This window comes from Phocoena sinus, chromosome 7 (assembly GCF_008692025.1).
Source record: "Phocoena sinus isolate mPhoSin1 chromosome 7, mPhoSin1.pri, whole genome shotgun sequence".
Classification (NCBI taxonomy): Eukaryota; Metazoa; Chordata; class Mammalia; order Artiodactyla; family Phocoenidae; genus Phocoena; species Phocoena sinus.
In genome coordinates this window covers 42,897,510-42,919,030 of record NC_045769.1, presented here as the reverse complement: position 1 = coordinate 42,919,030, position 21,521 = coordinate 42,897,510, and the positions used below count along the sequence as shown (strand labels likewise).

The window sequence follows — 21,521 nt, the reverse complement described above, 5'->3', positions numbered from 1 at the left end:
TCTTCCCAAACCTACTGACCATGGACTCTTCTTTTCAAGGAACACCTATTAATATCTCTCCTGAACACTTTGGGAACAGCTATACAATATCTACGTAGAACTAATGTTTTTTCATGTATCATTGTCCATGATAATTCTAGACTTCTAGCACATGAAAATTTTATTTACATTGTTGAAAATCATTAAGATAAAAATGGAAAATTAAAAAGAAGAATCCTTTTGTTATTTCCAAATTCTGAAATGTTTGAGATATCTATGAGTAAAACATCTGATTGACTAACTTTAAAAAGTTTCATCAAGATTTATCATGTATATAAATATAATGGCAGAAATAGTGTTCAAGGAGGTGCAATTTCAAAAAGAGTGAATAGTAATCCATATTTCAAAAGATAAGCATTTTTTGATTGAATATTAGCCATAAATCTAGTTATAAATGTTTAATAGCTAAATGGAAACCTGCTTTTTTTTAAAAAAAACTGCTTATCATTATCAACCTCAATAATTTTACTTTTATTATATTATATTTTTTATCCTAAATTTCTATGAAATTTAAGAATCTGTTAAAATCTTATTTGAATACCCATAAGTTATTTCTCACTCAGGAAAACTATATTGGGTAAAAATATTCCTCAAAATAATATTCTGTAATTGCTAAATAAGATTTACATGTCTACATTAAATGCTTTATAATTTTGCATGTGTCAGAGTATAATTTTACTCTGTATAATTTTGCATTTTAGTTTCTAAATAAAGAATTTTATTATTTTTTAAAATAAATTACCTATACCTTTTTAACTCTGCATCAAAATAGCCTGTATTACTATTTATAGATGTCCTTTCTTTCTAAACTTTTTTATTGTTGACTTTTATAAAAATTCAAACAAGAACATTTGCATTAATTATAATATACTGCCAAAAATTGCATTAATTTCCATTGATGCCCATTAATTTGATAAATGTTGTCATTTGTACCGTTCGCACTGTCAAAACAAGTTAATTATATCTTACTGACATTTTTGACAATTGCTTTAACTGTGGCAAAAAAAAAAGTGTCTTATTTGCTTCGACAAAAATTCAGTCTTGTCTATTGAAAATTTGAACTCAGCAAGAGAAGACTAGCACATGTCAGAAGTCTTGCAAGATCAGCTTAGGATCAATGGTAAACAGTGGTTCCCCAGAACTCTTTAATAGCAGTGCTCATATTTTGTAGTAGAAAATATTACGTACCTGTATAATCTGTTCTTGCATAATGCCCATCTTCAGATTTAGTAGCTGTAGTTGTGTTATCTGTGTTAAAAAATTAACAATAAAGATGAACTGTTTCCTAGATATCCTTCTAACAGTATCTTCACTACAATTAAGGAATTTTCAACTATATTTCCAAGCAATCTTTATACAAAGCAGATTTACAAGGTCAATTTCTGTTTGAGAGTGAATAATAGAAGGATATAGACTTTCTAAGGTTTAGGGCAAGGAGAAGGTTCACAGTTATAACTGAGATAAGTTGGGTAAAAGAATGACCAATCAAAAACCAAAAAGATGTTTGTTTCTGAACGAGAAACAAGATAGAACGTTCCAGTACATACTGCTTATAAAAATGTACTTGAAATATTTCTGTTGAGTTAATACCTAAAAGTGGTGTGATTTGCTTTTGATTTCAAGGTTGTCTAATAATCTTTAGATTCTTTGCTAAAAATGATTTTCACTTTCTTTTTTCCCTGTGCAAGGAGTATATCGGCTATCTTCTGAATATTGGCCCCTGGGTTGATGGCACTGTGAAGGTACAGTCCCATTATATAGAAAAAAATATGGACTGTTGCCAATAGGCCCTCAAACTCCTATAATCACCACAATTGCTGCAGTAAAATTTACTGCCCATTGTAAGTCAGAATTGTCTTTCAAAAATGAAGCTGCTGCCTAATAAGGAGTTATCTCCACTTTTCATTTCTACACAAAGACCAAAGACATTCTTTAAAATTAATTTTGGTGTGAACATTACCTTGACATCGACCCAACGACATGACTTCGATTTTCTCCTGTTTCTGACATGATGCTTCTTTGATTTGACATGCATTATCATAAGATTTCCCATCAGAAGCACAGAGGGGATTGAAGTTGGTTTGAGAACAGTCAATGTTGCACACACACCTAAAGGAAGAGAGAAATAAAAATGTGTGACATCAATAGTGTTGTTACCACATTATAAATAAAACACAAAGTGGAAGAATTGCTAGGTTGGCAAAATGCAAGTTGGCAAAATTGAATTTTATCCTTCCAGGGGAAGTTCCTTCACTCTTCTACCTGAGGTGAAAAGAAACATAGAACAAATCAAAAATAATTCAAAAGACTGAGCAATGGATAAAAAATAAAAAGGGAAAACTCAGAAAATAATCATCAGTTAATCTTTGCCACTGGAACTTTTAAAACATGTATATAAACTTCTGTGCTGATGCCTGCAGAATTTGAATAAGCTGAAGTAGCCATGAAACTCTGCTTTACAATTTCCTTAAATGAAATCTTGCTGTGTTACTTCTTTTCTCAGGATATTTGAATGGTGAAAGCTTGAGGAAAATGATTCAGAGAACATTTAAGAGAAAGTACACACGGAGATTATTTGGAATACAATCAGGAGTTAAATTTCTTCAGCATATATGAGGATACACATAAGATGTGCTAAACAGGAATCTTCAGTGGTCCTTAACGTTTTGAGGAGATAACCAAACCCTTTGAGAATCAAGTAAAAGGCATGGATCTCTCCTCAGAAATACCTATATTCATATAAACAACTCTGCATAATATTTTAGGGGTTTCATGGGCCCCTTGAAGTCTATCCCATGGAGCCCTTTCCCAGATACATACTACTCTTTCTATTTTCAATTTTAAATAATTATAAGTTGATTATCACTCATGATTTTAATATTTTTACTAATAGAAATAAAAATTTGGTGCATTAATGAAAATTAGGTCACCTGAATTAAGAGAATTAGACATTTAAAGCAAGCTTCTTATGATTTTTCCTATGTCCTTATAATTCTCTGTATTTTACAATCTACTTTGTTACTCAGAATATCGTGTTTATGTGTGCAAATATGTTAGTGCCTTAGAATATAAACCCATTTAAAATTTTTATTAATATTTCTCTTACTTTTCTAAATAGATGATATGCTTCTTGAAGTGATGAATCACACATTTTAGTTTTGTATATCTACTTGGAGCTGAGCATAGGATATAGTGATAACAAAAACAAGCAGCTGACTACATGCTGGGTTCTAAACATGCATTGCTTTCTTTAATCTTCAAAACAGCCATTTTTCAGTCCAGTGATATTACATAATGTCAGAGAGCTAGTAAATTGTGGAACAAGGACCCCCCACAGATGTGTTAAAGTAAAATACAACCCCTTTCCTCTTACTGCAGGCTGTGTATGTTTCCCGGAAAAATTTAAACATAGCTATTTATAAGCAGGTTTCTGGGCCTCTGTAAGTCTAGGGGAAAAGCCTAGGATTCTGTATTCTTAAGCAGTCAGCCTGGCACCAGACTCACTTCCTAGGAATCACTGCTTGATCGGTGTGTTGGCTGAGTGCAAGAGGGTTTGTCTACACATCAGTGCTTCTCAGAGCATAGTCTTTAAACCATCTGTATCAGAATTACCTAGATCTCTGTTAAAAGTGTTGGCAGATACTGTACTAATTCATTTAATATTTTTTTGGTAAGAGAATTGCTTTAGGAACACTTGGTTATTTTTAATATTTCACTTATTTAGATACAAATAAGACAGATGGTAACCATCCCTACATGCTTAAGTCATTGAGAGTGGTGTTCCTACCTTGGCCATGATGGCGCTACATGATGACAGCTACTGGGATCGCGACATTGCTTCCTTGGCTGATTCTTGGCATCTGAAAAATCTGAGATCAGGAGCTCCTACATGTTCAAAGAGCTTTTGGTCCTTTTCATAAAGGATTTGGAGAAGTGACTTGTAGCTCAGGCTTGTTCTCCTTAACCATTTGTAATAAATAAAGAGGGGAAGGGACTGACTGTTTTTGTATTTTTAAAAAGACAGCTTCATTTAGGTTGAAGACAGTTTAGGTTTTGACTGTTGTTGTGTTAGACTCTAGAGACTATCTCCTTGAAAGACACTGAAATAATTATCTGTTAGCAGCAGCAGAACAGAGAGGAAGGTATGTGAGAACCTCTGTCCATCTGGAGTAAACTATGTAAGATATCAAGGGCTTTTCAGGTTTCTCCAAATTGAACACAAAGAAATTCAGGGATGTACACCATATATAATCTTGACAAAAAATGACTGGCAATTCAGAAGTCCATTTAATAATCATAACAAAATGGTGAAATGAAAATAGAGATGGAAAGAGAAAATTTGATTGAATCGAACTGGCTAGATTCAACGTTTCAGTGAAGAATTCACTTAATTAAGCCATAGCACCAAATTAAACAATTGTTCAGGATATCTTACAAGATCTTCCTTTTCCAGTTAGCTTTTTTTTTTCTTTTTTTAGTTTGACTGATCTGATCTTAGTCCCACAGACTTTTTGATGCCGACATCTTCTTCCCTTTCCTTTTCTAGCATTGCTCATTCAGGTATCTCCTTTCAAGGTTTGTTTCCCCTTTGGCAATTCCTTATTCTTACTGCCTCAAATAAAGCCTTTCAGGAAATGCCCAAGATAAAAGTGTAGACATTTGGCATTTCTATTCTCATCTCAAAAGGAGGACCTAGATTCTTTGAGGTGAAAGTAAGATGGAGTTTTGCTGGGCTATAAGCTTTCGGAAAGCATGGGTTATAATTATCTTTTTCTCTACTGTATAGTGTTATCATACCTTCTCCTTCCTCCCTCCTCTTTGGGCCTTGCATATATTAAATAAATGCATGAGTATAATAAATTTGCTCATGAATTTCAGCAACAATTGGAAATTGGAAGTCTGTGAAGAATGTTTTTCTTTCTTTGAATAAGTGGAAAAAGCTTCATTGATTGCTGAAATGGCTTTAAAACTATGTAGCTTAGGGAAAGGGAAATGTTGGGACTGGCTTACAAAGACCTACCATTTCTACGTTTATGAAAGACCAATGAACTCTGATTATGTGATCGTTACTTACTATATATTTTTTGTACCTAAGTTTATTAGGCTTAATTCATTAGAAAACCATGCAAGATTTCAGGACCATGGTCTCAGACTGTTAAGTCTATCTTGATTTTTATCAGTAGTGGCTAAATCATCTTTGTGTTCCCTGTCCCGCCCAATACCTTTCACACACTAAACTTTCAGTAACTGTGGTTTCAGTACATACATAAATGAAACGAATGAATACAGAAACATGATTTTATATTTTTAAAGAAAGGATAAAATTAATATAAATTCTCATCCCTCTACTGCCATAGAAATAGACATAGGGTAGCTAAATAATTTTCTTGGCAAATATTAAATGTCCTCACTGAGATCAAATGAATATTCAGTTGAATTTGAGGATAATTATACTAGCTTATTTAATGATAGTGCCTGTCCTAGTGTTATGTGCTTTATATGTTATTACTCCTTTCATCCTTCTATCTCTATGAGGTGGTTACTTTTACCATCTCTATCTTACAGATAAGAATATGTAGGCTTGGAGAAGTCACACAGCTTGTACGCAGAAGAACCTAATTTCGAATATAGGCAGTCTGATGCCAAAGCCTGCACTGTTCTACATATTGTTCAGTACAATGAAAAACAAGAAAGATCCACATGCCTACTATTAACTAATTAAACGAATGCTTTGGGTGAATAGGGCTTGAAAAAACAAGGCTGTGTCTACTTTTGGAATATTTATCATGATTTTATGAATTTAAATAACATTGACTCAGTCTCTGTCTTCCCAAACAAGTGATCCAGGCTTTTTAGTATCATAGGGTCATGAGGATATATCAGAGAATATTAGTTTTAAAAAATTCTGAACTAACACTTGGTATTAGAATGAGTAACTGATACATGTTAAATTAATCTGTTTATTTAAGGCATCAATTGTTCAGAACATTTTATCCTTAATGAAACTCTATATAAAGTTGGCTCCACATAAAAACACACACAGACAGACACACATATACATACAAACACATTCCAACTGACTCTACTGAAATTACAAAATTGTTATGTTTTAGCACAAAACCAAAGTCTCTGCTTCAAAACTTTTAAAAAAGTTTTGGAAGTTCATATTCATCCGGCAGCAGGGTTTTGTGTCTTTATATCAGTGGATGAATTTGTGTATGTGTGTGTGGAGAGGGGGCTCCCTGGTGGCATTTACTCCATTGTTAATGTGCCTGCTCTCTAGTTCATATTTTTACTTTTCTGCAACCTTCTCAAGGGCGATGTGTCCTTTTTACCTTTGAATTCCTGGTACCTAATACAGTGCATTATAGCAAGGCTTTAATAAATGCTTGCTGAATGAATTACTGAAATTGTGACAGGATGGAGTTGGAAAAATTTAAAGAAAACAGTCATTGTCTAGATATTAACACATAGGAGAGAGAACCAGTGATATATTCAGATAAACTCTCACCTAACTTTGTGTTACTTGGCACATGGCATCTGTAAGGAAGGAGAAGGACCTTGAAGAACTAAGGTTCACCTTCCTCCTTTTATTTGTGTCTGCCCAGACAAAGGAAACAGAGCCCTCGCTAGCCCTTAGCCTCCTCAATGGCATGGCAGTCCAAGTACAAAAATGTTTTCACCAGCCAGGTTACTACTTACATTCTGTGGTATTTGGGTGCTGTTTTTAAGAACCAATATAGTTTGAATGTGGTCCTGACTTGTCAGTTTAGTACTGTTTCAAACCATTGAAAAGTATAAGGCTCTGATAAAAAGGTGACAGAATTATCATATAGTGTAATAGTGAGAATGCAGGTTACTCTGTGCTTTCACAGCTTATGTAAACTAATCCAGGGTTTTGCTTTCTACAGAAATGAAAGGCGAACATTTTTAAAAACAGAAACTATCCCTTCTTCCCTGCTTTTGGCAAATAATTGCATTATTATTCATTCTTAGAGGAGTAACTAGTTAATTACAGCATGTCACAAGTATTTTATGTGAGCCAAGGATTTGTAAGGCTGAGAACTGCATGGATGCCTTGAAGGTTTTTTGTGTTTTCTTTTCTTTTCTTCTTTTTTTCAACCTATCTCAGTCTTTTGACACTTTGACACTGCGATTACATAGATCTCTTTTCTTCTAGGCTACAAAGAGAAAGAATCAGCCCTACTTGAAAATAATAATTTCAGGGGTCTCTATGTGGAAATACTCCCCTCTGAAAATCCTTCAGAGAAAATTAGCATTGACTGAAAACCTTAGCTCTCTGAATTGTAAGAAAGAAGAGAAATATCCAACAAGCTTAAAAGACCGCTTGATGGAGCGAAGAATCTAAATTATAGGAAGTAAAACTCACATACATTTATAATTATTTCATGAATATTTTGGAGGATTTGACATTAATTCAATTCCCTGCCTCTCTTGAAATGCCTCTTCCAAGAATGTTCTGAAATGAGTTAAATAAGCCTTTCCCGTGTATTTAAGAATGTCTTGTCATCCACCAGAGTGTGAGGATGCAGACACTTCCAGGTAGCAAATTACTTATTCATGTGTCTGGTTTGTGGCTGCCCTCTAATTTCACTAGATTTTGTTTCATCTATCAAACATGCCTGTCACTTATTCCTCTCCCAAGGTTCTTGATCTGATGTCCATTCAGAATTTTGACCATACAACATTCTTAATCAGTTTTAAAGCACTCAGTTGCATGGCAGTGATGGTGGTTTCGGGGTTGTTTTGGACCTTGACTGGTTTGTTTCCCTGGAGCTTGTCTGTCTCTGAGGTTACGATGCAGACCCCTTCTGACCTGGCCAGTAAATGAGGTCAGAGCTGCTGTCAGTGTTCTCCGTCAGAACTGTCATGGGTGAGCTGTGTTATAGTAGTAACAGTAAAAACAGTGTGTACCTTTCACTCAAGACTCCTGTGATACTTTAAATCCATTTACTCATTAATTTTCATGTCACTCCTTTTGATGGAATTTAATTATAAATATTTTACCTGTAAAGAAGCTACAATTCAGGAACGACTGAGTTGTGGGGAAAAAATAAGGTAAGAGATGTGAAAATTCATTGAAAAGTTAAACCCTCTGTACAAAGGGTGGAAGAGTGTTGACTGAGAGGTAAGGTGAGGAAGTCTACCATATTGTTACTCAGGTGACATATGTAAGCTTGGGCCAACAATTTTTTTTTTTAATTTGAGAACAGCAATCCTTTTTGTTTCGAAACCTAAGAGGAAGGAGCAATGCCCTGCTCCAGACATGTAACCTAGGATTACAGTGAGGGGGACCAGGCTTCTCTTGTACATGGAAAAAGTTCAGTTGCTATTAATATCTATCTTTTTATAAGGATTAAAGCATAGAAATTGGCTTTTTAGATGGAAAGGATTGAGAAAATGTCTAGAACTACAGATAGCCAGTCAATGGGTGTGTGAACGAAGGGAAACTAAGCTGAGGAACACTTCCCCTAGGTGATGTCAGAACTTTCAAAACTAGAATCACATATTTAACAGGAGGAACAATTCCAGGGAAAGAGACCGACGGCCATGTATTAAAATAATGTCTCAAATAATAAAGGTAGATGGGAATGAGATTAGAGTTTGGAGTTTTGTATCAAATAGACCTGTGTTTAACTGAGGCTTGATCACTTACTAGTTGTATGGCACTGGACTAGTTACTTAACTTCTCCAAACCTATGAACATCGTTTATAAATGTATATAAACTGCTTAACACTATTTCTCGAAGTTGTAATTACCTAATAAATATTGGTCATCATTAACTTTTGGCTTAGTGGTTTCCAATCCTGGATGCAGAGCAAAACCTCTTGTGGGATATTTTGACCTTGGGTGCCAACACAAAGATTCTCACTTAGGAGGTCTGGTATGAGGTCAAGGTAACTGCAGTTGTCAAAAATGCTACAAAATGTGATTCTGATGTGCAGCTGTGATGAGTTGTAATCATAGTAAATACTCTTTCTTACCCTCTAAGACTAAGAGATTTTCCAATTTTAGTGTGTGTAAGATTCGCCATGAGAAATTCTGATGCAATACATCTGGGATGGGACTCAGAAGTCAACATTTTAAGCAAGTTCCTTAGCTCTTTCTAAGGCAGATAGCTTGCACAGCCTACCGACAAATCTCAGCCACACCCTTTTTCTCTTTCTCTTTTATTCCATTATAAGGAGTTTAATATTCTTGTTTAATGTACATGCTTCAATGACACGTATTCCTCCACATGCTTCAGGTGATATGTGTGTGGTTTCAGGTGACAGGAACAGGTGATTAAATGCACTGATTGAAAAACGTCAATAGTGGAGAAGTCAGAAGGACTGATTCATCAAGCAAAACCAAGATGGAGTGGTGAGAAAGGAGATGAAAGTCTGGAGGGGCCCCCAGTGCCAGGCACTTAGCTCCAACTTCCACATGACTCCCAGGTTTAATGCTCACAAGGTAGGGAGGAAACCATGGAGACTGAACTATCTCAAAAGATGGGTAGGATTTAACAGAATTGTGATGGAAGAAACGACATGGGGAAATGTGTGGAGGCAGACAGTGCACCGGGTGCTGGGGAACAGGAATAAATCAGTCTGATTGAAATGAACTCTTCCCAATAAAAGTGGCCGAGTCCAGCACTCTATAGACAGATTATAAAGGGCCTCAATTCCAGTCCAAAGAGTGGCCTTTATCTTCTAGTCAGTGGGGAGTCCAGAAAGCTTTCTGAGCACAGGGTGATGAGAAGGTCAACGTGATGAAAGGGGTGCTTTAGGAAGATTAGCTGGTAGTGGAGTGTGGGCAGGGGGACTAGTCACCAGGCTATCACCGTCAGCTAGAGGGACTAGCAAAGGAAAGCGCAAGAGTGAGGCAGTCACTCGAAGGAAGAATCAATAGGGCTTAGTGGCTTGATACTTAAGGCATATTGTAGCAAAGCACTAAGGTAAAAAATGTCACCCCTATGCATTTCCTGCTCTACCCTTTCCTCCTTTTTTTTTCCTGACCTGTGTTCTGTTCCAAATCGGAAACTTTAGAGAAGAGCAGCCAGGCTCAGGGTGGCAGCTGCATGTGGGATTCAGGAAGGCATCTTTTCCTCTCCCGGTAGGGAGAATTTTCTTTCTTTGCTACTGGGACAGAGGCAAACAGGGTTCTATCATGATGTAGATATCATGTAAGCACCCTTAATTGTGGTTTAGAGAATTATTCCTTGGATTTTTAACATACACCTGGCCTGATTCCGGGACTGATTGATGAGGACTGTGGCAGCAGCTACGATTAGTGTCATCGCTTTAGAGAGCAAACGAGGCTCCCTCCGAGGCCTCAAGTGCTCCCACACCCCTCTTCAGTATATAGGATGTAGTTGAAGCAGGATTGAGCTCGTGATCCATTTTCATGTATCACAGTTGCATTTTTCTCAGGATTATTTTTTCCTTTTTGAAGCAGCTGCATTTACATCTTAAAATAATCTGAGTAAACAATTCTTCTTACTCATATACATTTTTAAAAGTATCTTGAAGCAAAAATCCCTCATTAGCATCATGTGTATGCTCTTGGTCATTAAGCTGGAAAACATATTCAATAACCAAGGGTGACTCTCTGATTACTAAGAAGCATGGTTGCTCTGGCTAGATGGGTCTTAGTACACAACAGAGTCAGAAAGCATGAAAACCCCAGAATAAAAAATTGGAAGGAAAAACAATATAATGAAAAAATCGCATTTGAATAACGTGATAGACTGAATTCCCACTCACTCCTTTCTGTCACAATCCATGTTGACTGTTTTAGCACCTTCCTTTATGACCAGCTGTGGGATTCCCACACCCACTGCAGCCAGTGGGGTGGCTTCATGTTTATATTTTACAAACTGGCCCTCTGGTATGCTTTCCTTTGCCAAGGGACTTTCAGGAGTAGATATGCATGAACATCATTACAGTTTAGATTTTCCAGAAAGCTGCAATTTCATATCATGCCCTAGGATTTTATCCATGAGATATAAGAAACAGTAGATGAAAAATAACTCTGCATTGTGGTAAAATTGCTAGTTTGAAAACACTGTCCGTTACATTGTTCAGGTGGTTTTCATTTGTCTGTTTAATTTTTATTTAGTTTCCTATAAGGACACTCATGATAATTCTTTTCAAAGAAAAAAGGTAGTGTTACTTGATGATACCGCATATCTCCTTTTATTAGGTAATGTCACCTTAAGACCTGATGTGTTTTCCTTTACTCCTTGGCTCTCAGGGAGCTAAGAACAGTAAGTGAGTAAGAGTGTGTGTGTGTGTGTGTGTGTGTGTGTGTGTGTGTGTGTGTGTGTATAAATGATGGGTGATAAATGGGAACAATAAAATACCTATCCAACAAGTTTCAGTCAGTTTTATTGATCTTATGATATAAAGGTAGGAAAATAAGGTGACCTTTGTATACTTGCAGCGTTTCCTCATGAAATTAATTCTCGGTGCTTTTATAACATGTTTTTTTTCCAGACTGATGTCCACAAAAGCTTATGCTGTTATAATTGAGTATAAAAATAAAGTGTTGATTAAGTTATGCTGGCATGAACTAAATACATTCATAATTAAAACTTGTATCAAATAATCTCCCTTTATGATTATATCATCCTTTATCTTTCACTTATTAATTTTAGTGTCAATTTAATTTAAATTTGTTTTTAAAATAATATTTAATACATATTATAACATGCTATCATAAATTTCATTATTTGAATAATGAAAAATATGATTAAAATATTCATAAGGATGTTATATACCAATCCTAGAAAGAGAAGTTAGGAAATATGATTAAGGAAGGAAGATGCCTTTAACTTTATCCATAATGTTATATCTCTTAAGAAAAGATCAGAAATAAATATGGTAAAATGTTTGTTAAAACTAGGTGGTGGATACACATATGTTATATTTTTGATAGTTTCAAAATATAATTAAAGATAAAAATATTAGATTTGACATTTTGCTTAAATGTCAAGCTTAGTAAATATTTTTTGCATCGATTTAGATCTAGATAATCTATTTCTAAATTGTTTAAACCACATTTGAAAAAAATAATATGAGCATGGAGAAATTCCAGTAGACTAAAATGTGCCTTTGTAAATAACAACTGTTTATGTCTATATAAAAGTGACTTTCAAGTAGAGTTTGTTATATGAAGGGAATCATCTCCATCCTTCTCTCTCTCTCTCTCTCCTCATCTTAACTTGTTCATCCACTGAAATGTTAAACTTGCAAACACATGGTGGCATTTTAGTTTACAGGCCAAGCCAGCGTTCTTCATTGACTTCCTGCAGTGTTGCCAGTGAGTTTTGATGCTCTGAAACAGGGCTGTATGGCAGCGTTGGCAGCCAGAAATAGTCGTGAGCTATTCCGAAACCCTTGGGATGAAGGACTTTAAGTAGAAGTGTTTGAACATTTTGCCTTGAAGTAAGAATGCTTTAGAGTTTCTCAAACATATTAAGCTTTAAAAGGTAAAAAGTTACAGGATGTGTGAATACCTCCCTGCTGCGAACTCCCGATAAGGTCCTCTTATTAAAGGTGTTTGGGGGTCTGCAACTATTACTGCCACACTTTTTTTGTGTTTTTGTTTGTCTTTCATTCCTAGGCACATGCATTTTCATTTATCAGGGATCTCACTGAATTCAGTCTAACCTCATTCGTGTAGTTGACCATCTACTTGGTGCCAGGTACTGGGCTAAATATCACAGACACCAAGATGGCCCATGTGATCCCAGCTGGCAACAGAGATCACAGTGAAATGAGAAAAAATAGTATCCACAAAACTGTCGTCAAAGTTGGCATAAACAATGTGTTTTGAGAGCACTGAGGAGAAACAATGAGTTCTACCTGGAGGATCTTGAAAGGTTTCAGGGAGAATATGATGCTTGAACTAGAACTTGAAGGAGGAGTAGAATTTTAACAGGTGGTTTCCACGGTGACTTGTAGCAAGAGAACTTCTAAATCCTTTACTGCACTGAAGTTACCTCCATAACAATATCATTTCTTATTCTCTTCCCTCTGTTGACTCTCTCCTCAGTGTGCATGATAAAACATCTTTCTTCTTCCCTAAAACTCATGTCTCCCTGTTTCATGTTAGAAATGACAACATATGCCTTCTGTTTGGAACCCAGAGCCCTAGAGGCTTCTGCAAATCAGATCAGGTCATTGAAGGAAACTTGCACCAGGAGTCAGGACTCTGGTTTGGGCATTCTTCCTCTCTAGCTGCTGGGTATCTGGCCGCAGGTTACTGGAGGACAAGCTGACCAAATAAGATGATGTCTAGGGTGGTCAGTTCTAAAATTCTGATACTTTATTTCCTTACATTCATATTACCTATTACTTCTGTTTATCCAGCACATCCTCATTTTCCTGCCACCTTCCCCGTTTTTGTAGCTTCTTCTCTGTTAAAGCCTCTGCTCAATGAACTTGGCATTCTCCCCTGCCCTCCCTGGCCCCTAGCTCAGTGATTTGCACATAATAGACACTCCACATATAATTGTTGAATGAATGAATGAGGATTCCTGTCTGATTTTTCAGTGTTTCCTTAATGTCCTTCTAATCGGTGAGTTACTCAGTGATTCCTAACTCTCCAGGGCTCCAGCCATGCTGTGTGTCATCTGAGAGTGCTTCCTTCCTGGGACTGCTGCTGCTTCTACTAGGTTTCTGGCTGTTTCATCATCTATAGCCTTACTCGCTTGCTCTCCATCCTGTCCTCTGTCACATGTCCCCACAGTTTAGTGGAAAGAACATGGTCCTTTGGATATTATTAGGGTCTTAGCCGGTTAGCTGTACCTAATAAATGCTTGTTGAATGAACAGCAGACCTGAGTTAAAATCTTTTTTAAAAAATTTATTTTATTGAAGTATAGTTGAAGTATAGTTGTGTTAATTTCTGTTGTATAGCAAATGATTCAGTTATACATATATATACATTTTTTTTCATATTCTTTTCCATTATGGTTTATCATAGGATACTGAATATAGTTCCTTGTGCTATACAGTAGGACCTTATATAATAGTTTGTATCTTCTAATCCCAAACTCCCAATTCATCCCTTCCTTCCCCTGCTTGTCAACCACAAGTCTGTTCTCTGTGAGTCTGTTTCTGTTTTGTAGATAAGTTCACTTGTGTCACAGTTTAGATTCTATATACAAGTGATATCATATGGTATTTGTCTTTCTCTTTCTGACTTACTTCACTTACTATGATAATCTTTAGGTCCATCCATGTTGCTGCAAGTGGCATTATTTCATTCTTTTTTAATGGCTAATATTCCACTGTATATATGTACCACATCTTCTTTATCCATTCTTCTGTCAATGGACATTTAAGTTGCTTCCATGTCTTGGCTGTTGTAAACAGTGCTGCAATGAACATTGGAGTACATGTATCTTTTTGAATTATAGTCTTCTCTGGATATATGCCCAGGAGTGGGATTGCAGGATCATATGCCATTGAGTTAAAAATCTTAATTTTGCAAGTTAGTTGACTGATTCATAAAATGTGGAAAATAACTCTTAGCTCATAATAATACCTACCTCTAAAAGTTGTCTGAGGGTATGAGTGGAGAACAAATATCATATGATATTTGGTGCATAGCAGGTTCTGTTGCTTCCCATGCTCATGAAGAGTTCATTCTTCATCTTGTATCAAATTGGTCTAGAGTCCATTCCAGGCTGGCCATCACTATATTACCTTTCCACCTACACCTGATTAATCAACTGCAAATAAGCTTTGATCAGTTGGATAAAAAGACTATTTGCCATGCATATTTATCTAAAATCTATAAATTGAGTTTTTTTCTGCCGTGTTTGGAAGTACAAGACTAACATTTCTTTCTTTTTCTTTCTTCCTTTTTTGCTTAAAAAAGAAACTGTTAACAGATAACATCTCCAGTATATTCTGTTTTAAAGATGAGATATTTGGCATTGTCCTATAGATTTTAATAATTTTTAACTTTATATAATTTTCAAAATACAGAAACCATTAGCTTATTTATCTGATTTTCCAGAAATATTACACATTCTTGGAAATTGTAAGAATATCATCGTACTGAGTAATGCTAAAAATAAGTTCATTCACTCCTACTCCTATTTTTTCTAGTCCTTGTTATCTCTGTCCTTCACTTCTTCCTTACTTATCTCTATTTTTTTATTGCTTTCTCTCTCTTCAAATATTTAAGCCAAGTATACAATCTAAGTACTGTGGACAAAAAATATTACCTGCCATTTCAGTAAACAAAGAATGTTGCCTGCCATTCAGATAAACAACTAATGTTGCCCACCATCAAGCTATCAGCCACGGCAGCCGCCCTACTGGTGCTCCCTGAGTGGAATTCAGGGTGGAGAAAAATAACATACTGGCCCTAGATAGTTAAGACACATATCAAAAGAATAATTTCAATGATACCAGACTATTGCATCTTCCCATACATAAAAAGGCACTAAAATCATTAACTTGAGATGGCTGGGGGTTTTTTTGTGTGTGATTAGCCATAATCTTTTGATGTTCAACATGTGTTTTTGTTTGTTTTTTCAGCAAAAGCTCCTGTATTTCCTGGCTCCTCCCCTACCTCTCTGGAACAGTTCCTCAGAGCTATCTGAGACGCTTATTCTGGGCTACAGTCCTCGGTAAGGCCACCGAATAACATAATTCTCAACTTTCAGGTTGTGTATTTTTTTTCAGTCATCAGTACTTAGGAAAAAGTCCCCTGCCATTCATGGAGCTTACTATCTAGCAGAGAAGCTTGCTATTTAGAACATGGGAAGGTTCAAAATTCTTGATAAAAATGTAGAAAAGCATGTTTTTAATATATTGTCTATGAGATGTATTTATATGCAGAGACAATATACATGAAATGAGAAATGAATCTACTTGTACTCTCAAACATAGTAGAAACAAACTCAATTTATAGATTTTAGATAAATGTACGTGTAGCAACATGCATAAAGCCACATTGAATTCTTTTGCTCTCATTTATTTTTTCATGCTAGAGTTATTCGCTAACAGTGCTATTCTTTTTATTCTAATTAAGATATCAGCATTTCTATTCTTAAACATGACCGTGCAAAATGGTCCTGCTCTTGGCTTCATCTCAGAAGGCTTTTGAAGCTGCATAATCAAATGTGGACTTTTCTTTCAGTAATAGTATGTGGCCACTACAGGAATACATTATGTTTTGTAAAAAAACTATTTTGAACTTTTCTAAGAGGAAAAATCAACAAGCTATTGACCATAACAAATACTGGGGCTATCATAAGTTATTATCTGAAACTTGGCAATATTTTTAACTTTATGGTGACTATATACTACATACAGTCTATATTAGGGATTTAATTATCCTTACCCATTTTACCCACCCATTTCATAAGTTGCCAGTCTTCTATCTGAAGCAACCTAAATTATAATTTCTTTGAATTCAAAACAATATTTCTTATTATCACATATTATCTTTTATTTTTTTCAAAATAAGTACATTTATGTTCCACACTATGAATGAGCATAAATTCTATTTAAATAAATCAGCCTATAGTTGATTACAATTTAAAGTCATTGGATGATAACTTCTGTTTATGCCACTGAATAGAAATAGCATGTATTCTATACCTTTCTACCTCCCAAATGATCTACCGAGATTTGACATCTGTCAGCCAGGCAGACTTGGGGCTTGCTGAGATCATTATCAGACTCATATCAAGGCACCAAAGAGACCAATGCCAACAAACCATACAGGATGCTTTCATTACTCATCCAGATGTTGTATCAGTCAGGGGGCCCCTGAACAAGAATTGGAGTTTAAGCTCTATTTTCCCTGATAACATGCTAGCCCTAAATAAGTGAACTGGTCTGTTCTTAAATTTGGGGTTTTTCTAATATGAAAAATACTTTTTAAATGTAAAGTTCTAATCAAAAGTAACAATATAATTAAAAACATATTTATATCTGGAAAGAACTGGGGTGACTTTAGCTTTGTATTCATACTCATATAGATCAAAGAGTAACTTGGATCATAAGAGATTTAAATATTGTACTGAGAAAAATTATCAGTATATAAATTGGAATGACAAAGTATAGAAAAATTAGTAAAAGTACATGCAAATTAAAAATTCTCTCCTCTGACACAGAAAAGAAATAGAGGCTAATCCAGAGTTAGGACACTAAGATGCTAGGAATTAAAAAACAGCTAAAGATTAGGGTGCATCTACTCCAAATCGCCAGGGAAATGAACGAGCCTCTGAACTGCTCTCTGTGTTTCTACTCTGCCTCTCTAGAGTCAGTTCACAGAATAGCCAGGGTGATGCTTTAAAAACGGTAAGCTGGGACAAAGTGAGCTTATGTGGAAAGCAGTCGCAGAGCACAGGGAGATCAGCTCGGTGGTGCTTTGTGACCACCTAGAGAGGTGGGATAGGGAGGGTGGGAGGGAGACACAAGAAGGAGGGGATATGGGGATATATGTATACGTATAACTGATTCACTTTGTTATGAAGCAGGAACTAACACACCATTGTAAAGCAATTATACTCCAGTAAAGATGTTAAATAAATAAATAAATAAAAACGTAAACGAGATCAAATCATTTCCTTGCTCAAAACCCAGCAAAGTCTTCCCATGGGCTGTAGGATAAATTCGATGGTTCCTACCATGGTTTATGAGGCCCTACATGATCTGGCCCTTGGCTACCTATTCAATTTCATTTCCTATCAGTCTTGTCTGCCCTTTCCATGCTCCAACCACACTGGACTTTTTACTGTTCTGAGGACACACCAAATATGCTTGTGGCACCAGGATTTTTCACTTACTGTTCCCTGTGTCTGGAGTGCTCTTAAATCAGATATTTGCATGACTCAAATATGACCTTTTCAGAGAAGCCTTCCCTGACTACCCTATCAAAATCAGCACTTCTATTTCTGAATCCTGACATTATATCACATACTTGATTTTTTTTAATTGTCTGTTTCCTCCACTTCAATATATGCTACATGTGGAAAGCAGCTTAGTCTGTTCTGTTCATTGTTATATTCTTCAGGCCTAGAACAATATCTGGCACCTAATAAACACTAAATAAATATTTGTTGAATAATGAGTAAATAAATGAATACATTTCTGACTTAAAAATATGCTTATATTTTAGCAGTTTAGACAAAGTATTTTTTAAATCTCTTTTTTATTCGTTATCTATTTTATACGTATTAGTGTATACATGTCAATCCCAATCTTCCAATTCATCCCACCACCACCCCCCACGACAGAAGTTTTGATTTGAATTATATAGTTAATTGATGGATTCATATTATTTTGCTTCAAGTTTCAAGAAAAGCATTTCTTCATTCTTATGTAAAATTAATATTTATTAATTTTTGTTAAATGCTTAGCTCGTAGTGGATGTGCAATAAATATTTGCTGAATAAATGGAGTGCTTACCATGTACAAGTTATTAGACATTTTGGTATTTAATTAACGAAAAGAAAATAGACCAAATCTCCCTGTTACGTGGACTAGGTTATTTTAAACATGATGATGAATTTCGTGTCCCAAGGATCAGTGTTCAATAATCAGTAGGAATGGTAAAAGTCCCCACAGTTTGACAGTCCCTGGCTACATGCAGTGCATACAATTTGCCTTTTCGTTATCTATGTACATTTTGGGCACTGAAATCCATATTATACCACTTCTATCTTCTTTTTTTTTTTATTGGGATGCTCAAAATGATTTAGACTTCCTATCTGTCAGAATCTTCTTATTCTGAACAAAAATTCCATCAGTGTTGTTTCTTTTAATGATTATTTAATTTGTACCAACCTTTGATATTACTATCCTTTATATCACCTATCCTTCAAAATATGAGTCAGTGTTTGCTGCAGAGGTAGGAAATGATTGAAGGTTACTGTCTGCTGTAAGCCTTTGCCAATCAAGCAGTTTCTTCATCTTTAGGCAATTCATTATGTGTCTAATTTAAGTCATTTGATCATTTGATCATTCTGATCTAACTTCCAATTATACTTGTATCAACAGATCTATTTCATTTCAGAGATGCAGCAGCAGCTACTGAAAACTGAATAAATGGGCCTGTACTGGTTGAAAGTGCTTTCTGTAGATTTAGATATTTACATAGAACGAGGAGGAAATGTATGTCAATTTATGGCTTATATGCAGCTATTACTAAATCATGAATTGGAATCAGTAGACATGTTAAATATTGCATATAAATTTTGAAGTGAAAGATTTTGCCTTTTCCCAGGCATTGTTTTTATTTTGACTATGGTTTCTGGAGACTACTAGTCAGAGGGTATGCTCTGCAGTATGTGTGGGTAATAAGGAAAGCAAGTGCAAAGCAGACAATACCTCCCTTTGCTTAGCAAGATTTCATAGGTAGCAACGCTCTTTTGCTTTCCTAATATGTATGCTGTGCCTGGGCAGACAGCATGCTGTTAGGGTGGTGGTTAGTTAATATTAGGGATTGGACTATATGTCGCTCTATACAGTTTTATCTACAAAAAAATTTTATAAAAAATCTGAAATTTATAGCTGTGACTTGTCATTAGAATATTTTTGTCGACAGAGGGACATTAAAATGGTCGCATGGCATTCTCGAGGCTGTCATTGATGCTTTCTTTGCCAGGCTGGTAAGGACTAAAACAGTTACAGGGTTTTAGATGCTAATTCTGAACTTGTTCCACTTGGCTACATATTCTTCAATATGTGTGCCCTTTGAAAGAATTTATGATTAAAGACCAAAGCTGTGGCTAAATCGCACAATTTGTAGTCTATTTTTTAAAGGCTAAAAAAATGATCATCCTTTGGTAATGTTTTTAAATAGCAGGAAACACAAGCCTGTTAAATATAATACACTTTGAAGGAATCTTATTCAAACCATCAACACTAAATAAAAGGACTACTATATCTTTAAGAGAATAATGTATATGCAGAAAACAATGGGGTTCACTTAAGTAGCTCAAGCCTTTTGAACAGTAAGTGTGACATTTAGAAGATGTCTCCTTTCTATGAGAAGGTACACACCCTTTTACTTGGTATCACATACAGGAAAGTGGAACCGGAGCTGTCAGCTTGAGAGACTCGGGTCCATTCTCTTTTCCTTGAAGCATAATGCCAGTGTCACAAAATGTTGGTGTTGTCTCACTATACCGTAACACAGTGCCATAGTTCAAGCAATCACTATGTCAGCCTAACCTAACTGCAGTGTATGCTTGCGGTCAGAGATAATAAAAAGTTTCACAGGACATGACACTGAAAATGAATGTTCGCTAAATATAAGGACTGTACAGAAATGAGCCAATATATCTATACCAGACCTTAAGTCACACTGGTAAATACTCACTTTTAACTTATAAATTCTAAAGACTACTTTAAATGGATAATGATGATGCTACCAATTTTTGGAGGGGTGGCCACATCGTAAGAAAGAACTTGTGCATGGACCAAACATGACAGAATCCCATGAATTGAGATATGATTAAATTAACTCTGTTAGAAAAAAATTATTAGAAATATACAGAGGTATCAGGCTACAAGGAACTGAATGGGATGACTCATTTCAATTCAACATAGTCTAATTACCTAGTGATTACATATCTACCTTTGTTTATTAACAATTCATAATTAGATTATATTGGTCAAGGTTCATTTATTCTTGGAATCACTTTGAACACTACAGTTTGACCATGATAACCCCAAATTCTTAGGAAACTATCTGCATATGGCACTCAATCAAATAAATAATATTTTAATCCCATGACTCATCAACTGAGACATGAACTGTGAAACACTGATACTCACTCCTAGCCTGAGACCCTGCTCTCAATCAGTGAAATATACTTAGGATCCTGTGAGTCCATCTCAGAGCCTTTCATACTTTCCCCTATGTTCTTTTATAAGCTAGTTATTAGAAGTTCAGTGAAATTGGACATTCCTCTATTTCAGCCAGTGAATGGGGTTCAGAGTCCAAAAGGTGCTTTCCTCAACTGGAGGGAGAAAAAAAGAAACCAAGTTATATTTTCTTTAGCATTTCTAAATATTACATCTTCCAAATAAGTAACAATAAAGCAGCATGGCCAAAAGCTCTGAAGAAATTACAAAAGGCAGAATTTTGGTGTACTCATTCGTTCAGTCATTTATTCAGTAGATTTGTGCCGAACATCTAACGTGTGGAAGCACTGGTTTAGGGGATACAAAGGTGAACAGGACGCTACCTAGAGTGAAGAGCAAGGGACAAAAATTAATCACAAAGAACTGATTTAGAGGCAGAGACAGGGCTGAGATTAACTGAGCTTGGGCATGGTGGAGTGTCCAGGTTTCGCAGAGAAGGAATGAAGGTTGAGTAGGACATGGTTGGGCACGGGTGTGGGAGACAAATAAATCTTCCAGCAAGAGGGAAGAGTTTTTGCCCAAGCACAGAGACATGAAGGCTTGGTCAAGGAGCTGCAGGTGGCTTAGTAGACCTGG

General features: G+C 35.7%; 1 protein-coding gene across 1 annotated transcript in view; it reads right to left on the bottom strand.

Moving 5' to 3' along the window:
- The window catches only part of TMEFF2 (transmembrane protein with EGF like and two follistatin like domains 2), a 248,047-nt gene that overhangs the window by 49,552 nt on the left and 176,974 nt on the right, over positions 1-21,521 (bottom strand). Inside the window, exons 6-7 of the mRNA XM_032637383.1 lie at positions 2,000-2,148; positions 1,228-1,287 (exon numbers count right to left, since the gene is read on the bottom strand). Coding sequence (XP_032493274.1) covers positions 1,228-1,287; positions 2,000-2,148 — 209 coding nt within the window. The remainder of the gene's footprint in view (positions 1-1,227; positions 1,288-1,999; positions 2,149-21,521) is intronic.